The sequence below is a fragment of the Pipra filicauda genome, unplaced genomic scaffold (assembly GCF_003945595.2).
Source record: "Pipra filicauda isolate LSUMZ 115617 unplaced genomic scaffold, ASM394559v2 scaffold291_size933811_pilon, whole genome shotgun sequence".
NCBI classification, from domain to species: domain Eukaryota; kingdom Metazoa; phylum Chordata; class Aves; order Passeriformes; family Pipridae; genus Pipra; species Pipra filicauda.
This window is the reverse complement of record NW_024104411.1, coordinates 226,203-245,334: the sequence shown is the minus strand read 5'-3', so window position 1 is coordinate 245,334 and position 19,132 is coordinate 226,203. Positions and strand designations below refer to the sequence as shown.

Sequence of the window (19,132 nt, the reverse complement as noted above, 5' to 3'; positions counted from 1 at the left end):
CACGGGCTGGAAAAACAGAACTCCCAGATTTGGAGGGAAGCACTTCTCATTGAGCCTTTGAGTGGCCAGGTCTTGGGGATTTTGGGAGAAGAGGGATGAGAAACAGCACTCTCATGTGAAAAACAAAGCCAAAATAAGTGTTGCTCCATTCCTGGTCCTGTTGTTTGTATCCCCGGCGGGGCAGGCGCGTGGTCCCGCAGCCGCGTGTTTTCCCGTGTCTCTGACAGTCTCTTCCATCCCACAGGTGCTGATGCTGCAGGGACAGAGCCCAGCAGCTCTGACAGCAGGGGGGAGCGGCCGGACCCCTACTCCAACGTGGAGGAAGCTCTCCTGGGCGGGGAATCCAGCTACATCCACCAGCCCCTGACTCCAGAGAAGGAGGACGCGCTCCAGGCCGCCACGGTCGCCAACCTGCGCGCGGCTCTCATGAGTAAGAACAGTCTGCTGTCCCTGAAGGCCGACATGCTGGGCGAGGACAGCTCCCTGCTCTTCGAGTACCTACCCAAAGGCACCCACTCGCTCTCTCGTAAGTTGGTGTTCTTATATTTTTATTTTTATTTTGTTTAAGGGAAATCTTTAGTGAGAAGGAAACACAGGTCACCGCCTCGTTTCTTACTGCCGATATGTTTGTATCCAGTTTTTTTTTTCCTGTAAAATTTGGAAACCTGTGTGTGATGTTGATCCATGGAAGAAAATACTCAGTCTGTAGGGGTTGTCCTCAAATTTCTGTTTCACTGCTTTGCAAAGTGGTACTTTGCAAACAAAATACAAAATATTTGTGGTAAAGGAGTAGCTCCAAAGGTTTCGAATCCAAACTTGATCGATGTTGAACAGCTTTACTGTTGCTCCTGTGTCTGTGGAAACAGTTGGGGTGTTGCAGATTGCATGTTCTTTATTTTGAGCAGTTTAATTTTGGACCTGTAAGTAATGAGCAGCGATTGATTGTTTTGTTATATGTGCACATGGAAATGAATGTTTTTCTACTGGTGATCTGTTGGAGACAGCTGATGTGAACCATTAGGAGAGCTGATTTTTCAACATGTTTTCTTCATTGCAGATTGATTCTCTAGTGCATAAAGAGAGAGAAATGATTAGCGCTGTATTTTAATAAATCTCTCAGAAGGTGGGGATGTCATTTGTGACACTGAATAGGGCAAGCAGCAGCTTTGTGAGGACTACATGTAAATTTCCAGGAGAAAATGTTTATTTTCATCTGTGCTGAGAAAACTGACCAGTTAAAAAGAAGGAAAAGTTCACTTAATGTATCCATTATTCTGTTTTCCTTCAGTTTCCTCAATGGCAAAAGATAAATAACTTTAATGGTCACAGAATCAGAGAATGAATCAAAGAATCACAGAGTAGTTTGGGGTGGGACCTTGAAGACCATCTTATTCCACCCCCCTGCCATGAGCAGGCACACCTTCCACTTGACCAGGTTGCTCCAAGCTCTGTCCAAGTGGCCAACTGGTCACTGGAGCTGTAGGACAAGGTAGTGGCAGACTTAGTGTCTCCTTTCACTTCTCATGTCTAAACAGTGGTATTATTTTTTTAAAAAACGTTTCTAAAGAAACTCAAGTTTCTGTACCTCGTTTTGCAGCTCAAGTGTTTGTGGGGAATGGCCGATGCCGCACTCTGGTTTCTCTCGCAGTAACTCACTGAGTGATCTCCAGTTAAATCAGATTTAGATGGTTCAGGCTGCGCTCCAGGGTTGGAAATCCCTCCATGGCAATGGAATAGCACAGATTCTGCCTCAGTTCAGTGGCTGGGTTTGCGTGCAGGGAGCAGGGTGCCCTCAGCTGGCACTGGGACAGGGCGAGCCTGGATCGATGGTGACCGCGGGTGATTGATGCACCGCGGGTTCCGATCCCTGACTCGTGACAGGTGGAATCAGCACTTTCATCTTCTGTCATGATAAACTGGAGTAATGATGGGGCTGCCCTCTATCCATCATCCTTCTCTTGGTTGGAGGATTTTAGGTTTTACTTAAAAATTGAAGCACCACTTGGCATAAAGACAAATGAGTATAAGGCAGTCATAAATCCGGGCTGGGAATTAGAGATTGCCCAACCAGCTGAGAAGTGAAATTTGGGGACAGTCATGGTGTAGGCAGAAGACCTACTAAAATAAACTAAAATAAAGCTGGATACATTAGAAAAGGGGGTGGTTGATAGCTCACTGAGGGGTACCATGGCTCAGGAGGTCCTTCCAGCATGTATTTGAGGTCCCTGCTCTCCAGTCTTCTCACTATTACTTGAATTTCACTCAACTGAACTTCAATTGTCTCGTCTTTATGGAAGCAAAGTGAAATGCCCACGTCAAAAAGAAGGCTACCTGCTTGATCTGTAGCTCTCACACCAGTCGGGGATGTCACTGTGGCCTGGTAAGAAGATTTTTACAGAAGCAGGGAGTTAAGGGATGTATTTTTCTTTCATCTTATTCAGATTCACAGGTATCAATTTATTTTAATCACTTGAAAAAGATCTTCTGATAAACGATTCACTTTTAAGTGGTCATTACTGAATACAATAGGGCATCAAGTTTAACGAGAATTTTCGGTGTATAAAATGACAGTGAGGTGAGTGGTAAGAAGATTGTGGAGATCTAAAAGCACAGTCTAGGCTGGTGCTGGCTTTGTAGACGTTTCTGACGTTTTTTTCTTCAAAAACAATTTGAGGATGTTGAGTCATTTTAAGTCCTGGGTTATATTAAAAAAAAAAAAAAATAAAGGAGGGAGGAGTAGGCCAGAACACAGTGAAAAAGATTGTATTTAACAAAACAACCAAACCCAGCAGTTTTCATCTATCTAATATGAAAAAGAAATGCACTAATTTGGAGGATTATAAGTGATCAGTCTCTCCTGACTTTGAAAACTGTGAAGTGTTTTTTAATCTTGGCTGCTGTCACTGGATGTCTTTTTGTTCTCTTATGAAGCACTGCAGTACATAACTGGCTCAAGGAGCAGCATCCAGGTTTATTTTACTTTTCTGGAGGAAAAAAGACTTAATGGAGGTGGACAGATGCAAAGAGGATAATAAATATGTTTAAAACTTGGACAAGCCATTTCTAAAGGGGATATTACTCTCCAAGTCACTGCATACATTAAAAGGTTTTATTTGTTCTTCTGCATACTTCATGCTGTTGTAAAAGTTAGAGGATACCCCAGGGTTTTCATTTTACCCTTTGTTCTTTTTCTGATTCACTGTACATGTAATGATCATATGAGGTATGAAGCTATTTGACATTCTTCTGGTGGAAGGACGCGTGTGGGGGGCTGTTGTGTCACTGTTAACCAGTTCAAACTAATTTAAAATCAGTAGGAAAAATTTAAATATCTTGCCATTTCGGTGGCACGGTTGCCAGATAACCTGCAGCCGAAGGGCTCTGCGAGTTTGACGTTCATGATGTGTGATCAAGACTGACGTTGTTCATATGCTTGTCAGAAAGCTGGAACATGCAGGTTTTGCAGGGAAAAAAGTACGTGTGAGTTACTCATGGGTAACACCGACATCGCCTGGGGAACTGCTGGCTATTGAACCTGCATGGCTTGCTGCTGGGGGGGTCTTTCAGATGAGGCGTCGTGAGAAATTCAGTTTTCCTGGTCTTTTACGTGTTTCCTTGGTCTGTCTGTAAAAGCAGGTGGTTGTTCTGTGATTTCTGACCTCAGCGGAGCGTTTCTGGGGAGCTCCTTGGTTTAATAACGTGTGTCTTATTCCATTTACGAGCCTGAACTTTGGTAGCATTGTTCCACACGGTTACGTCACGTGGCCAGAAGTCTCAAAGGCTTTAGTCGAATGTTTTGAGCTGGTTTTTTACCAAGTATAATCAAGAGAACGGGAATTTTAACATTCATTAGAAAATGAGGTGGTTAGTTCACATCCTTGTTTTCTTATTAAGAAAAAAAAAAAAGAGAGAATTTTAAGACCGTGGGATGACTGGCTCCCTTAAAGGGCAACTTCCATGTTTCAGAATAGCACATTGCATGCTTTTTTATATGTCTAAGTTTGGCTTTTCCTGTTTACCCTGTTGCAACTGAAACTGTTTATAGAAGCAATTCCTATGAAGCTTCCAGTCCAAGTGATTACATGGTACACAGAGCCCTTTTCTTTTGGGCAAACCAACTAATAGGTTATTTTTAGTTAGTGGTTCATTGGAGCCAATAATTTATTCTTGCACTGGATGTTAGGGAACACATTTTGCACAGTGGTCAACTTTTCCCAAGAGGAAGTTAAAGGTATTCAGTTTGGCATGGAATTTTTGTACACGGTAAACAAACATTTAGGGGAGAATGGATACAATTTTAAATGAGATATAATAACTTTGCCTTTCACTTTTCCACAGTAATTTGCTGTCTAGCTGTCAGAGAATGCTGCATTCATATAAATACTGCTAACCCCCTGCTTCATCCTCTGTATGAAGGAGAATGCTTTTGATTTCTGATTTAGGAAGTTAAAATACTTTTGATTAAAATTCATTTCTGCACAAATTTAGGAGGGAAAAGGGTTTCTCACAGCACTAGTCATAATGGGGCAAAACATAAATCCAGGTGCTGTCTGGGTTCTTGTGTACAAAGTGTGGGTCATTGATGTGGGTTTCTTTTCTTGTGTTACTTGTTGAAACCAAATAAATATTAATTATTGTTTGAAAACTCATCTTTGTACTTTATTGTGTTGTACGTCTTCGTGGTCAGTTGGATGATAGCGTATTGTTTCTCTGTGCTCTATTTCACTGCTCGCTCATGAACTTTAACTTTTGCTTTAAGAAGTGCAGAGTTTCTTGGGAACCTGTGGAACTCTGGAGAGGTGCTAAAAAAGAATTAATCAAGCCAGGCCCCACTGGCTTATCTTTACTGTATGCTGAAGTACCATTAGTTAAAGGAAGTGCAAGCCAGAGATGCCTCTGGGGCAGTTTGAATCAGTTTGGGATGTTCAGGGAGGAAAAAAAAAAGGAATGTGTGGCTGTCTAAGCAGGAATTCTGCTATGGACTTGGAGAGCTGGATTCCTGGTAACGGTTTCTAACAAAAAGTACTGGTGAATTCCTGATTTTTCTGATTTTTTTTCCTGTCTTCAATTTATGAGACCTTAGCATTTTGTTGTCCTGCCCTTAAATTACAACAGCAACACATGAGCACCACCGGAGTGAAACTCTGGAGCGTTGTTATCCCAGCTGAATAGAGTTAACTAAGTTGTGAAAGATTTCAGTCTGGGATCAAAGCGGAGGAAGGTAAATCAAACATCCAGCTTGTGGCACAAGAGCAGAATTTCCTTTGATAGCTGATAAAAAAAAGTAAGGTTTGGGATTGTTCACGTTTCTTGGTGTGGTTTCACTCGAGTGCTTTGTTGTCACCCGGATCACAGCGCTTTGTATTCAGACACAGTGTAAACTGTGACTTGTTATTTGTAGCTGCATTGGAGAGTGTGTTTTTTTTGTATCCCTGAAGGTTTCAATCAGACTCTTTCGTACTGGAAATGGAAAAGCCTTTAGGCCATAGAGTGCTTTAAATATGAATTTGTTTATTTTATGCCGTATTTGCTTCTGGTTTTGCCTCCTTGCTTTTCAAAAAGAACCACCGGCTCAATATGTCATTCCAATATCCATTCAAGGCGTGTGCTAAAGTTTGTTTAACAATTTATAATGTACACTGACTTTGATGACACAGTCTTTATTTGTATTTAGCTTTGTCATTGATTTTCAGGACAGTTTCTGGAATATTGTTTTCCACTTGGTTGTTGCTACAGTGCAGGCGAGAGGGTGCAACTCTGCTTGGGCCGGACACAGCGTGATTTCCTTTTGAACTAAGGGAGATTTTTAGACTGTAATGACTGTTAGGTGTAATTGAAGAGTTTTGTACAAATATTTGAACTTCCATGCTTGCTAACTGTAGAATGACAGGAATCCTTTTTCCCATCTTTTGTAAAGCACTTTGAGATCAAGGACTGACAGCCCAATATTAAATAAACCACCACGGACAGATCTTGAAATCTGAACCTTTGACATAAACTTTCAAGTTAGCAGAATGAAGTCTCTGTGTACGTTCCTTAAAGGTGGAAATGTATGTGTTTGGAATGGTGCTTCTCCAAGAGAAATGTGATTGCTCTGGATATTTGTGCTGCACTGTGCTTCTCTCTCCCGACGGACTCTGTAGTGACCGTGCCGTGCGATGTAACTCCAGCACATGCGTTTGGGTGGGGAGGCTGGTTTTAAAAAAACCAAGGAACCAACCAGAAAGACCAAAAGCCTGGCATCCCTGTCCTGCTGCATTCCCTCCCACTGACAGAAGATGAGCTGCGAGTGCTGGGGCGCTGCCTTTGCGAGGCCGTTTTTAAAGCCACCAGCTGGTGCTCGTTCACGTGGGTGAGACTCGTTTCCTGTGTTCCCCAGGGCCTGGCACCAACTCGAATCCTTCAAGGGGCGAATGTGATGGCAAAGTGGAAGCACCATCTCCCCCGCTGCCTTCAGCACACCTTGCCACTCAGAGCCCCCCCGGGATCTGCTCTTCTGGTGAATTGTCACCAGAAACTGTGATAAAAGGAGAGGTGCCTTCCTCAACCCAGGTAAGATCGAGGGGGGAAGCGCAAAGAAATTGAAACGCAAAGGTGTCTGTTTGATCAAATCCTTCTCAGTTAGGAGTTTGAAAGGCCTAATACCTTCTACTTTAGTCTGTTAGTTTTTTTAAAAGGAATATAGGTTATTTTAAAACTAGAAGTCTGTTGAGGTCAGGGCTAGTGCTGTCCCAGTTTTAGCCTTTTTCCCTTACCTGAACAAAATTTCCATTCAAAAACCTCTGGGTTTTTTTTAGATATACCTGCCCTTTTTTTTGTAAATCCCTTCATTTGCACAACATTGCACACAAGCATATAATAATGGCATGAAGGTAGCCAAGACCTCAGCTACCCATTGCTCACTTCTGGTGTTCTGCATTGGGATTTCTTGTTACTGCCTAAATTTGGACAGAAGTGGGCTGGCTCTATTACAGAAGTCAGGAGTTTGACCTAAAATCTGTAATTTTCTGTGGCATGTCCTAATGTTCTTAAGTGATGCTTTAATTCTATTAAACAAATGGATGGAAACACAGATTTTCCTCTGCAGTCCCTGTAGGGTGAAGTGAGCTGGTCTGCCTGGTCTGCACAGACCTGCCAAGGCTGCAGTGTGCCTCTGCCTCATACAGGGTTGCCATCTGCCACACGCTGGCATATCGTGAAGGATTTATGAAAAAAAAAAAAAGACTAAAATCAGCTTTTATTTAGAATTTGGCCCAGCAGTGCCAGAGAGCATTGCATAAAGGGAGCTACACAGAAGGTGTTTGTCTTCTACGGGCTTCTCTGTGTGGAAAGGAAAAGTAGCTGTGGAGGACTAAGGGAGAATTTTCCAGTTCTGTTGTATCTGCTGTAAATTTTCCACCCAGTGTTTCCCGTTGGCCTGAGTGGGAGCTACGGATGCTTAGTGAGACTGGAAACTGAGTGGTTACCCAGGACCTAAACAGGAATGTTGGTTACTGTCTTCAAAACACCAGATCCTGCAAAACACATCCCAGTTCACTGCTTTGGCAGTGAAAGCTTTGTAAAGGCACGTAGGGTTGCCAGGTCAAGTGATTGAGCCTCCTTTAGAGAAAGGGGGAAGGCAGTGCCAGCAGTGGGAGTTCTGCCTGCCAGGACAGATCCTCTGCCTTAACCTCCATGTGCTTTTCCTCTGCAGGCCGCTTACGACAGAGTGTTGGCACTTTGGCAGTTTGATAACTCTGACTCAGGTAAGCAGAGAGAAATATATTTCTTTAAACTGTAAATTATTTTACACCCGAAGGCACTGATCTCTGCACGTGCATCCGTGGTTCTGTTTCAGATACGAGTTTCTCCAGGCCCGAAGACACGGACGTTGCCACCGATGGGACGTTCCTGGATTCAGCCCTGGCCAAGAGGCTGACCTGTGGTTTCTGCAGGAGGGTGTTCCAGTGTGCTGAGGAGCTGAAGGAGCACATCCACGAGCACGCCTTCTCCATGCTCCTCCCGCTGGATGTGGCTGACTGCTCCCGGCCCGGCCTCGCCGACAGCGTTCCTGCCGGCCAACTCGGCCGCTTCCAGTGCTCCAAGTGCCCCGCGAGCTTCACTCTGAAATCCAACATGGATCGGCACGAAAAGACCATCCACTTCCACTGTAAGAAGATGCAGTGTCCTAACTGTGCCAAGCTGTTCCGCGACAAGACAGACTTAAACCGGCACCTTCTGTCCGTGCACTCGAGCGAGCGCACCTTTGTCTGTCTCTGCTGTGGGAAGGGCTTCGGTACCCAGAAGAACCTCAGTAGCCACGTGAAAACGTGTTACCTGGGCTCTGCCCACCTGGCTGGGTTGGAGCTTTTGGACAGTGTAGGACCAAGCGAGGATCCTGAGGATGCGTAGCTGCTGTTGTGTTATTATGAGACGCTTCCTTAAACTAGGAAAAGCAAATCGTTCCGCGGCTCTCGCGCTGCAAATAAACGTTCCACGGGTGTCATTTCAGAGAGTAACTCCCCAAAGCTGATCAGTTGATACTGTGGTGGTTCCAGATGCTGTGTCACTGCAACCTCGGTGCAGTTTTTGTGCAGAGACAACTTTTGTCAGTCCACACAATGGGCACTTTGGCTGTTTTATTGGTGTGCTCATACTGTGTTCTTACACTACCTTCAACTTTATCAGTAGATCTCAAAGTGCTTTATAAAAGAAATGGTGATGTTTTCCTCCTGTTTTTTTCGGAAAATAACACATCTCAGGTCATTGAAAGTATTAGTAATAGAGCTAATAAGAGAATTCAGTTGCAAGTTCTGCTCTAGTACTGTGCCTTTAGACAATTTGGGCTTTTCAGTGTGGATTTAGGAGCTGTGGAAGCACTGGGTTGCTCAGCCCTGTAAGCTGTTTGTAAAGTCTGGTTTTCTGTGTCTTTTAAAGGAGAAAAACATGCTGCTTGTTCGTATGTGCAACAGAGTATGTTATTTGGGCTTGAAAGTTGTCTCAAAGCTTGTATGTTTTATTGGTATTATATTTGAGTACTTTTAGGACTTCTTTTTAAGAATCCTGGAGTATGGCTGTGGTTCTCAGGAATTCTATAAATTTTTGTGACTCGTTTGTTTTATATACTGTAATTAATAGCCAGGCTGAGTGTGTGGTGTTGAAGCAGAGGAAGGGGATCTTCACATAGATCTAATTGTGACTTGGAGTGTGCACACAGAATCAGTAGTGGCTGTTCCTGCTGGGTAGAAATCTTACTGTAATTCCTGTTTTATTCTGTGAAATTCACTTACTTTTTAAAAAGATTAAATATTTCTGTGTCTCTCGCTGTATATTTACATACTAAACCAGATTATGGTGACTGTGAAATGAAAGTAGCATAATTAAGTGCAGTGCTTCCCAGCTGCTCTGTGTGCAGCACAGCTTGGCAGTGTGTGGGGTTGCTTTCCTCAGTGGGTGAGAGACAGCTGAGGAGGAAAAAGCTTCTACAAACATTCTTTAGAGTTCCTCAGGAAAGTTCTTTCTTGTTGTACTGTTGCATCTCAGGGAGACAAAAATGAGAAATATTTAGTCGTGCACAAAGTGGACTTGAGCAGCCTGGAGACTCTGGTGGGGAGCTTCTTCCAGAGCTGTTTCCTGTGGAAAGATGAGAGAGCTCCTCAATTCCTGCTGCCCTTGGGCTTGTAAAGAGGGAACAGGTATATTCTGGTGCAACACTGCTCTGCTTGTTCCTGCTGCGAGTCGGAGCTTCAGGGAGACATCTCTGTGCCGTGCCAGGGCTGGGAAACTGGGATTTCCCTGCTTGGCTTGGTTCTTACTCTTCCTTTGAGCAGACTGCAGTCAGGATTGAGAAGAAGTTCATATATAATCAGGGTAGTACATTGTACTTAAATCATTTAGGTTTAAATTTCACAGTTTTTGCAAAGTCATGTTTATTTTTTCCGCTCTTGTTGCCATTGACGTCTTTGGCATCGGGGGTCTCAGCTGTCTGTGAATGTGTGTAGTTTTTAGTCTGTCAGCTTCCCTTGTGACAGATGTCAGAGTAATTGCCTCGTGATTTATTTTGCTCTTAAATAACCAGCAAGTAAGGAAGGACAAAGCTGAGCCAAGAGACAAAGTTGTGACCAAACGAGTCTTATCTGGAAATCTGGGAGCAGCAGGGTAGGATTTGTCTGAAATTGGAAAGTAAGATGCCAGCAAAAGCAATTTCAGCAACATTTGAAAGGCTTCATTCATATGATAGTTCATGATATTTCATGTTTGTTCATTTTTCTCATGTTTGAGAATTTAATTTAACATTAACTTTTTTTTTCTGTAGTCAGGTCAATTCACTGTCTCTAGTAGAAGTTTAAGTAGTATTTTCCTTGGCCTGTACATCAGAGTGCTTCCCAGCATCAGCACTGGGAATTTCCAGTGTTTCCCTTCAGGATCAGGACTAGGATTTTTAAGTTGTTAGAACCATAGGATATAGCAGAGCAGAGCCTTACTGGGCTTGTGCAGAACAGGTGTTAGAAGCAGGATTTTTTTGCTAGGAAATGGCATGGGAGGATGATGGGAAGTGTGAGTCTGACAATTAAATTACACCTCACTATTTATAACCTTAAGTATAATGGGCAGTAAGCGGACAAGAGTTCTCCTAAAGTTTGTGAATTCTTCATAATAACCCAATGAGTGCAGTATTTTAGTGATTATTAACCAGATATCAGTTTACAGAGTTAATCCACAGCAGCTCTACCAGGCAGGGCGTCACTAGTGCTTTTTTTTTCTCTCTCAGGGATGTAGGAGCCTGTTTCCTTTAACAGCCTCACTGAAATAAGTTACTTGAAATGACAATACCAAAGGCTTTTTCCCAAGCACTGTTGTGTTGGTTTTAAAAACACGCATTTCCATAAATATTTTAGTGACATTAAGTACACAAATTTTTGCTGTGGCACTGCTTTTATTTCCTTCTCCATTCCTTGGTGCTGTGTCCAGTAGCTCATCATCTACGGTGCTGCTGTTAATCATCTCGATGATCATGTTAAAGATGATTTCTTAGGACCTTAATGCTGCTATATTTAATGCTGCTCCATAAAATACTGTCATTTAGACAAAGATGATGCTCATACCAAAGCTGGTATGTTGCTCATTAAATAGATGTACTGTGGGTGCATATATTTAACAAGACTGTGAAAATGTTAACTCTGCAATACAGTTACTTTTCTGACAATGCTGCTGGTTTTCAGGTGTTTCCTTTTGTAGATACGAGAACTAAATATGTGGCTATTTGGTGAAAAAATAAAAGTATAGCTGCAAACAGTGTTCTGTGAGTATTTTTAAATAGAAGTGTACTAGAAGCTGAAATGTTTTTCTTGAGTGATTTAAGCTAAATGCAGGTGTGAGGGATCTCGGGATCGGACAGTGTTAGGAATAGTCTTGAAAATACATGGATGTGCTGGAAGCAGGTGGTTGTTGGTGTGTGGAGGAGGGTGCTGGGGGTGCAGGTCATGCACCTGACACTGGGTGTTGCCTTTTCAGCTTTGCAGCAGCTCAGCCATGAAATAAAAGGAGAGGTGTGGGCAGGGAGAGCAGGCACCTGGTCACCTGGGAATTGACAGGATCAGGTACGACCTGGTGATGTAGGAAATAAGGTGTTTTGTGGTATTATTCCCTTTAAGTACCTTTGCTTCGCGATCCCGGGATCTGGTTGCTGTCAGGATCTCTGTGTCAGTGTTTTCCAGTGGTTCCACCCAGCTTGCTTACCTTGTGTGGACTCCATAGTAACAGGGTTATTAGAAGTCTGTGTGTGGCCTGTCACTAATGATCGAGTGGTTACAAGATCAGACTGGAAGCATATTTATCATAAATAGCTTTGTATCCTAAAATCATAAAATTGCCACCTGCTGTAGGAAAACGTGGGCTCCTTGCCTCTGAGTGTGTAGATGAGGGGGGTGTCAAAACCAAAGGAGAAGATAAAGCAAAAAGTAATTTTCTTGTAATATAAAAGAGAAAGTTTTCATATTCTGGGTGTTTAAAAAAAAAAAGATGTTAAAATGTTATAAATGAGAAGATCAGTGTGGGGTAGGAGAATGGCTGGTGTTTAGGTCACCAACCAGAGCTTGCACAAGGCTCTGGGCATCAGGCCATGCTCAGGCATCTCCTCTGGGAGATTCCCAAAGCAAGTTCAGAGTCTCCTGAACACTCTGCCCCATCGCAGTGGGTGAGCTTTGCTGACAGGTGAATAAAATATTCCTTAGCCTTGGCTTTCCCTGGTGTCAGTGTTGCAGCCATGGCCCAGGTGAGTTTGCACTTCTCTTTTTTTTTTTTTTTCTTTCCCTTGGCCTAGAAAATTCTCTTGACAGCTTTAGAAATGTGCTGAGAAAACAGCAAACCACCCAACAAAAGCAGCTGTGGGCTGGGCCACCACAGGTGCTGAGCAGCCCAAGCCACCGAGTTAGAAGCCCAAGAACAGAATATAAGAATATTAAATACAATGCAAACTGATAATCAGAGGAAGTTTTTTTTTTCCACAAAGTTGCCTGTGCGTAGGATGCATTTAATTCTGAGTAGTCAGAACAAATGCTGAGATAAACTTCATATTATGGCAGCTTTTAAGATCTTGAATAATGCTTTTAGTGTGTATTAGAACAACAGAAAACTTCTTAGAATACTTTTTTCTAAGATGAAATGTTGAAATGTTTGCTCTGATTGTGCAAGGGAGGTGTTACCTTATTTAAAGGTGTCTTTTAATAGTGTCAGGTGGTTTTGCACTTCTGCATGAGTGACAAATGTAGCTACTTTTCACGGTGTTTCTATTGGAATACAAGACAAAGTAAACTTTAAAAGCAGAAGAAAAAAAAACCAGCCCACGAGTTGGGCATGAAATGACACCAAGTACATGGGCTTACTGTTTTTCCTTAAAAAGGCCATTTTTCAGTGTACAGTATAACTCCTGGGCATCACCTGTGACATACTGAGGACATGCACTGTACACACACCTAGTAGGGCATTTATAGGAGGTAATATTTCATTAAGCATCTAAAAATACTGCCAAGTACTGCTTGTTTTAGGAGCTAGGTAGTAGGTCTGGTATTCCCTGATTCTCTCAGCTCTCTTCCACAGACTCTCATTTACCAAGAGCCATTTGCATACACGTAAGGAAGTTGAGATCATTAACCAGAACTTGCTCTTTTTCCCCCTCCTTGTTATGTTAATGTATTGCTTTGAGAAATAACAATAATTAGGAGAAAAGTGGGTGAAAATTAACATAATAATGGGAAGCAATAGAATAATGAGAAGCTGGAGATTTAAAATCATCTCCTTGTGGACAGTCACTTCCAAACTTGTACTGGGGGGATGTCCTCAGGGAGCAGCAAATACTCTGTTTTCACCTGCTGTATTCTGTGTGTGACACTGTTGCTGTGTTTGGGGGAGGAACCAGGGTTGGATAGCATAGGGATTGGTGGTTTTAATTGTTCTCTTTCTTCTGGGTTATCCTCAGTCTCTGCTCCTTCACCAAAATGCTCCTGGGGTGTGTGATGATGTTCTTGCACTGCCGCATAAATAGCAGTAAAGCACATAGTGCTGTTGGGGTGTTACCTCTGAAGGCTTCTGTTCCTGGCTCCCTGCTTCCTCCACAAGTAATAGGGTTAAAATTTTATGTCTTGATATTTAGGATAATTCTTTATAATAAAGCAGAACTGTAGCAGGTTGCCAGCCCTCTTTATTTCCCCTTCAGCAAGTGTTGGGCAATGTCTGTAACAGCCTGTTGCTAAATGTTTATGTGTTGCCTCGTTCAAAAGCTGCTCTGATAAAGGTACTTAACCTCTTAGCTTCAATAACAGAAGGGCAATAATGTAATGTAATGACTAAAATATATAGGTGGTTAAGGGGTGAGAGTGTGATTTCACAGTGAACTAATTTAATAGCGAAATAGTCAACCAGAAGACTGTTTTGAGACGTTCTGAGATGAACCTGTGTGTTCTGCTTGCTCTCTTACAGTCAACGAGTTCACAGTCATCAGGAAGAAGTTCAAGTGCCCGTACTGCAGCTTTTCAGCCATGCATCAGTGCATCCTGAAGAGACACATGCGATCCCACACGGGAGAAAGGCCCTATCCCTGCGAGATCTGTGGGAAGAAGTTCACGCGCCGGGAGCACATGAAGCGGCACACCTTGGTGAGGGCAGTGCTGGGGGAATCAGCCTGTTTGTTGGGGTTTAAAAAGGAGAGAGGCTTCACCTGGTTTAAGTCTGGGTTTTGTTTCCCCTCCTGGGGCTTGACTGAAGGCTTCTCCTGTATCTTTTTTCCCTGCTTTCAAAGGCCTTGTGATTGGCTGCCTGTTCATCCAGAGCTACCTCTTCCTGCTCTCCAAGCTCAGGGTTTCCAAGGTTTAAATTGGATATTAGCAAAAAATTCTTCATGGAAAGGGCTGGCAAGCCCTGGCACAGGCTGGAGTCACCTTTCCTGGAGGGATTTAACACATATATAGATGTGGCACTTGGGAGACATGGTTTAGTGGTGGGCTTGGCAGTGCTGGTGGAATGATTGGACATGATCTTGGAGGGTTTTCCCAACCTTAACAATTTCATAATTCTATGATTCTGTGTGGAAAGCTTTAAAATACATTGCTCAACCAGAATTCAAGGCAAAGCTGCTCTGGTCTGGCCATGCTTAGTTATCAGAAATACTGTTACACCTTATTAAAGAAGGGCTGCTCAGCTCCAGCTGCAAGGCTGGTGCTGGTGTCTGGCTCTTCACAGCTTCCTCAGAAACAAAATTTTAAGCCAAACATTGATTATTTTTCTTTTTAGGATAAAATAATTCCCCGTCCTAAAGAGGTTCTCCAAGCTTGGTGTAGAGGTGCTACTGTGGGAGAGCAGATAGTTTCTAGATGACTATTTCAGCAGCAGGTGCTGGCAGTGGGCACAGCTCACCAACAGCAGTGCCCCAGCGCCGGGATCATCGGGGGCCTGCGTGACAATTTGCCACAAACCCCCACCACCTCCTTCCCTTCCTCCCCTGCACGCTTGTGTCCATTCGGATGAGTGCCCAGCCATCTGCTCGGGGGACTGGCTGCTCCCCGAGATGTCCCTTCCCTATTTCCTTGGGGCCTTGCGGCTCTGGTGTTCCGGAGGCACATCCAACAGTGAGCTCAGTCCTGCTGCAAGCACACAGGTTTCGGGATCAGTTACTGGTTTTGCAGCAGGGAACACCTTGTCGTGCCAGCTGGTTGCCTCCAGCATTTTATTTCTGAGAACTTTCCCTTTTCACGATTCTTTTTTCGTGAACTTAGGATGTTGTCAGCACATTTACCCCTCTCTTCATTGGAATATTGGTTTTTAGTCAGTTAGAATATGATGTTGCTAATGGCATGGTCTGATACTGGGGGTCAGATGCTGTTTCTGTGTTTAATACTTGCTAATTTGGCAGTAAGGGAAATAAGATTAATTTCTGCTCAGCTGCATCCAGGAATATGGTTCTCTTTGAAGCAGCTGACTGAACTGCTGGAAAGGAGGGAGAGAAGTGATCAGGTTTTTAACAGATATTCAGCCTACTCTAGTGGAAGGTGTCCCTGCCCATGGCAGGGGGTTGGAACAAGATGAGCTTTTAGGTCCCTTCCAACCAAAACCAGTCAGTGATTTTGTGATAATTACAAATTGCTTTAGTACCTGTTTTATAATTCCTTCTTTTTATGGCTCGTTTAGCCCTTATTCTGCACCCCTGACCACTTTCTGTTCTCCTATTCAGCTTTTGATGCCTGAAAATCATTCTTCTACGAGTTAGAAGTGAATGATACCTATAGATCCAGCTGGATGACTCTGACCAGCCCTGTCCAACTGCTTTTGAAAAAAGTAATAAAATCCAATGCCTTTGCTTGATGCAGTAGAAGAATGTCGTGGGGACTAGCTCAGAGCAGGGGAACCTGCAGCCAGAGCACATCAGAGGCACTCCCAGGCTTTGAACACGGCTGGGACTGGTGTAACACAGAGCCTGAGCCAGTGTCCTGTGGCAGCGAGGGCTGAAGGGGCCACAATGGGTCAATTTGTCCTCTTCCCAAACAGCTTTAGCTCAGCTGAGTATTCTAGAGTAGAGGGTTATGGAGAATCAGGTTAGAGCTGTTGATCCCATGCTGAGGCAGGAGCAGGGAACTGACATCCAGGCAGCTGCTTTAAAATATAAGGAAGGGCTTTAACTGGTAAAACTTTTCCCACAGGCTGTTGGGAGCACGGAAAGAAATGAGTTAAAGAAGGATTAGGGACTGGTGATACGTGCCCCAAGGCTCTGGTGGCTGATGGGCTGTCCCCAAATCATTGGCCACTGGATCCTTATCTGCTTCTACACCACTTCCCAAAGTGTCCTTGAGGATCAGTTCCAGCCACAGGGCATCAGCCAAGGCAAGTGCCTGGGCTGTCCCCATGTGGTGTTAATATATAAAAGAAGGAATATATGTATAAAATTTATAATATATATTAGGCAACCCTAAAATAGTCAGGCAGTTGGACTAGAAGATTGGCCAATAGTTCTGACTGAACTATTCTATATATAAATAAAATTCATATATGTTTTATGTGTGTGTATATATATATATATATACACACAAAAAATGAAGATACCTGATGAGGCTCCTTGTGATGGAATTCAGGGGTTCTCCCTGCATTGGTTTCCTTTGGCAGAGGAGCAGGTGAGTGGTTTGACAAGCTCCTTGCCTACCATGCAGGGCAAAAGTGGCCAAGGACAGATTTCACTTTTAATTGGGTGATTTGTTCTTCTCAGAGTGTGTAACTTTGCTCACTGAGTCGTGAAGTGTTCGACTTTTAAAGTGATTTCTGGTTTCCTACAGAGCATTTTCCCACTTGCCACATGTTCTGTGATAGCTCCGTATGCCTGGGATTCTTGGTCATAGAGTGCAGCCTGAGTTATGGAACAGAAACATTTGTGACAAACCAGAGTAGTCAGAAATAAAGTCACAAGTGCAGCCAGATGCATTTTTTTTTTTTGGAGATACAGGATGCATTCCCAGTTCTCCTTCTCTTTGGTTCTGGGCAGCAGTAGGATCAGGATGAAGACGACTAAATCACCATGACATTAACACTGTTTTGGTCAGGCTGGTTCTGCTCTGATCTGCATAGAACCAGTGCTTGAGGGTGTTTTTTTTTCCCTTATTAAGTTTTTCCTCATGGTGGTGCAATGCAGCTCTTACACCCCAGAAAAACAGAAAAAAAAGGGGGAGGAAAACAAGTGCAAGTGTTTAAAAGTTCCCCTCAGAACTACTAGATGATGAATGGACAATCCCAAAGGATTTTCCATTGTGTGTCACCATTGCAGGGTTGAATTAATGGTGGTGGGTTTGAGTTCACAGTAAAGCCAGTTGTGATCTCGGGTTGCAGCAGTGGATTTGCCTTCGCAGAGGACGTGGGAGTGTGTCCTTCCCTGCAGCTCTCATTCCACCTCTCTTGGCATTAACCTTTCTGGTCGTTCTCCTTTTCCAGGTCCACAGCAAAGACAAAAAGTACGTCTGCAAGGTGTGCAACCGGGTGTTCATGTCGGCGGCCAGCGTGGGGATCAAACACGGCTCCCGCCGCCACGGCGTCTGTGCCGACTGCTCCGGCCGCGGCATCGCCGGGCACCTGGACCACAACGGGGGAGAAGGGTCTCCAGACGAGTGTTACCCTGGGGAAGGGCAGTACATGGAAGACCCGGATGACATCAAAGTGGAAGGAGACGAGGAGATGGGAGACGACGACGACATCAAGTGGAAGGATGACGTGGGGATGTCACAAGATGATGTGATTTTAGATGACGACAAAGATGTTGACTCCCCGCAGGAGCCGGACAACTCTGGGGAGAACGACAAGGATTTTACCTGGATTTCTTAGGGATTACTTTTTGTTTGGTTTTTGTTTCACTCTGTTGTTTGTAGGGGGAGGGAGGGTGGGGAGGAAGGAGTATGTTGGAAAAAACTTAAGTAGCCTTGTTGTCGTCCATGTGTGCAAAATAACTCTCGTGTTTTCTAAACAAGTCCTTCTCTGTTCCACTCAGACACTGTCTTAGCAGTGTCGCTTCCAGCGGCACGACTGACTTCGCCTTCCCTTTTCCTCCTTCTCCCCCTGGGAGCCCCCACCCGCCCCTCCGGCCGAGCCAGCCAGGATGCATGTGAGGGAGGTGGAATTTCTGCAGGTGTGAGGCGGCTGGGTGAAGTGTGAGTCCTCCTCCCCTTCCCACCCTGAACCGAGCACCAGGGAGGTTTTTGTGTCCGAAGAAGGTTGGTTGGTTGGGGGTTTTTTTAACACCTTATCTGTGCTAAAATCCCAGCAGCAGTGGAATTCCAAGCTAACGTTGTGAAAGCAGATGGATGCATGCGTTGGAGGGCTTCCCCTGATGACACAAGCCTTTTGCAAAGTTATTTAAAGAGTTTTTATTATTTTTTATGGAGCCAAATAGATCAAAAGGCAAGTCAGACTACAGCCTTACGAATACTTCTCTGAGACTCTCAGCTTCCAAAAGAATCACCATCAAAGACAGATTGTGACTTTTCTTGGACCTACTGGCATCTTACCCACATCCTGTCTTCCAGCCTTGGTTATCCGCGGGCGCCGAAACGCGTCTTGGTGCTTCCGGAAGCACCTTTTGCTCTAGAGGATACAGGTAGTTCTGTATCTGTCATTCTTCTCCACAAATATCTCCACTTCTCCCCCTTTGCTCAGCTGCCTTTTTCATAAATATATGCAAACCGTAGCAAAAACGAGGCATTCGGCCAAGTGCAGGATGAGCTGGGAAAGGCAAGAAGCCAAGGTGAGGAGATCCCAGCGGGGTGGAATCTTGCTGCTCCTGTCCCATGGACTGTGGTGGGGCCAGGATTTCACCTGGGTACCTCGTTCTTCCTTGCCAATCTAAACATTCATTACTGGTAGGTGTAACAAACACCTACTTAATTGATGACAAAAACCTTCGGCGTTAGCTGTGCTGGTTTCGTGTAAATTTTCAAATAAACCGTTTTTTTCTTTAAATAAGAAGCAGGTTTCTCTCCCAGAGTCTCCTCAGACTGTGTGGGGCCGCTCCAGGTATTTGGATTCTCCCTGTTCATATCGGCCACTGTTGCCTTCTTCCAGCTACATCTAAATAACAGTAACAACGTGTATTGGAAGTGTCTTGTTCCTGAGACGCAGCTTGTTCTAC

At 44.0% G+C, this 19,132-nt stretch overlaps 1 protein-coding gene across 5 annotated transcripts in view; it reads left to right on the top strand.

Annotated features, from left to right (window-relative positions):
* ZBTB46 (zinc finger and BTB domain containing 46) overlaps nucleotides 1-17,881 on the top strand; it is a 47,991-nt gene extending 30,110 nt beyond the window's left edge. For 4 of the 5 annotated variants that reach the window (XM_039382958.1, XM_027710471.2, XM_027710470.2 and 1 more), the window contains 6 exons: nucleotides 245-526; nucleotides 6,380-6,552; nucleotides 7,694-7,745; nucleotides 7,838-8,149; nucleotides 13,957-14,132; nucleotides 17,446-17,881. In XM_039382958.1, the coding sequence (XP_039238892.1) occupies nucleotides 245-526; nucleotides 6,380-6,552; nucleotides 7,694-7,745; nucleotides 7,838-8,149; nucleotides 13,957-14,132; nucleotides 17,446-17,832 (1,382 nt within the window). In that variant the 3' untranslated portion in view covers nucleotides 17,833-17,881. The remainder of the gene's footprint in view (nucleotides 1-244; nucleotides 527-6,379; nucleotides 6,553-7,693; nucleotides 7,746-7,837; nucleotides 8,150-13,956; nucleotides 14,133-17,445) is intronic. The other variant, XM_039382959.1, reaches the window with a different exon arrangement.
* The last annotated feature ends 1,251 nt before the right edge of the window (nucleotides 17,882-19,132 follow it).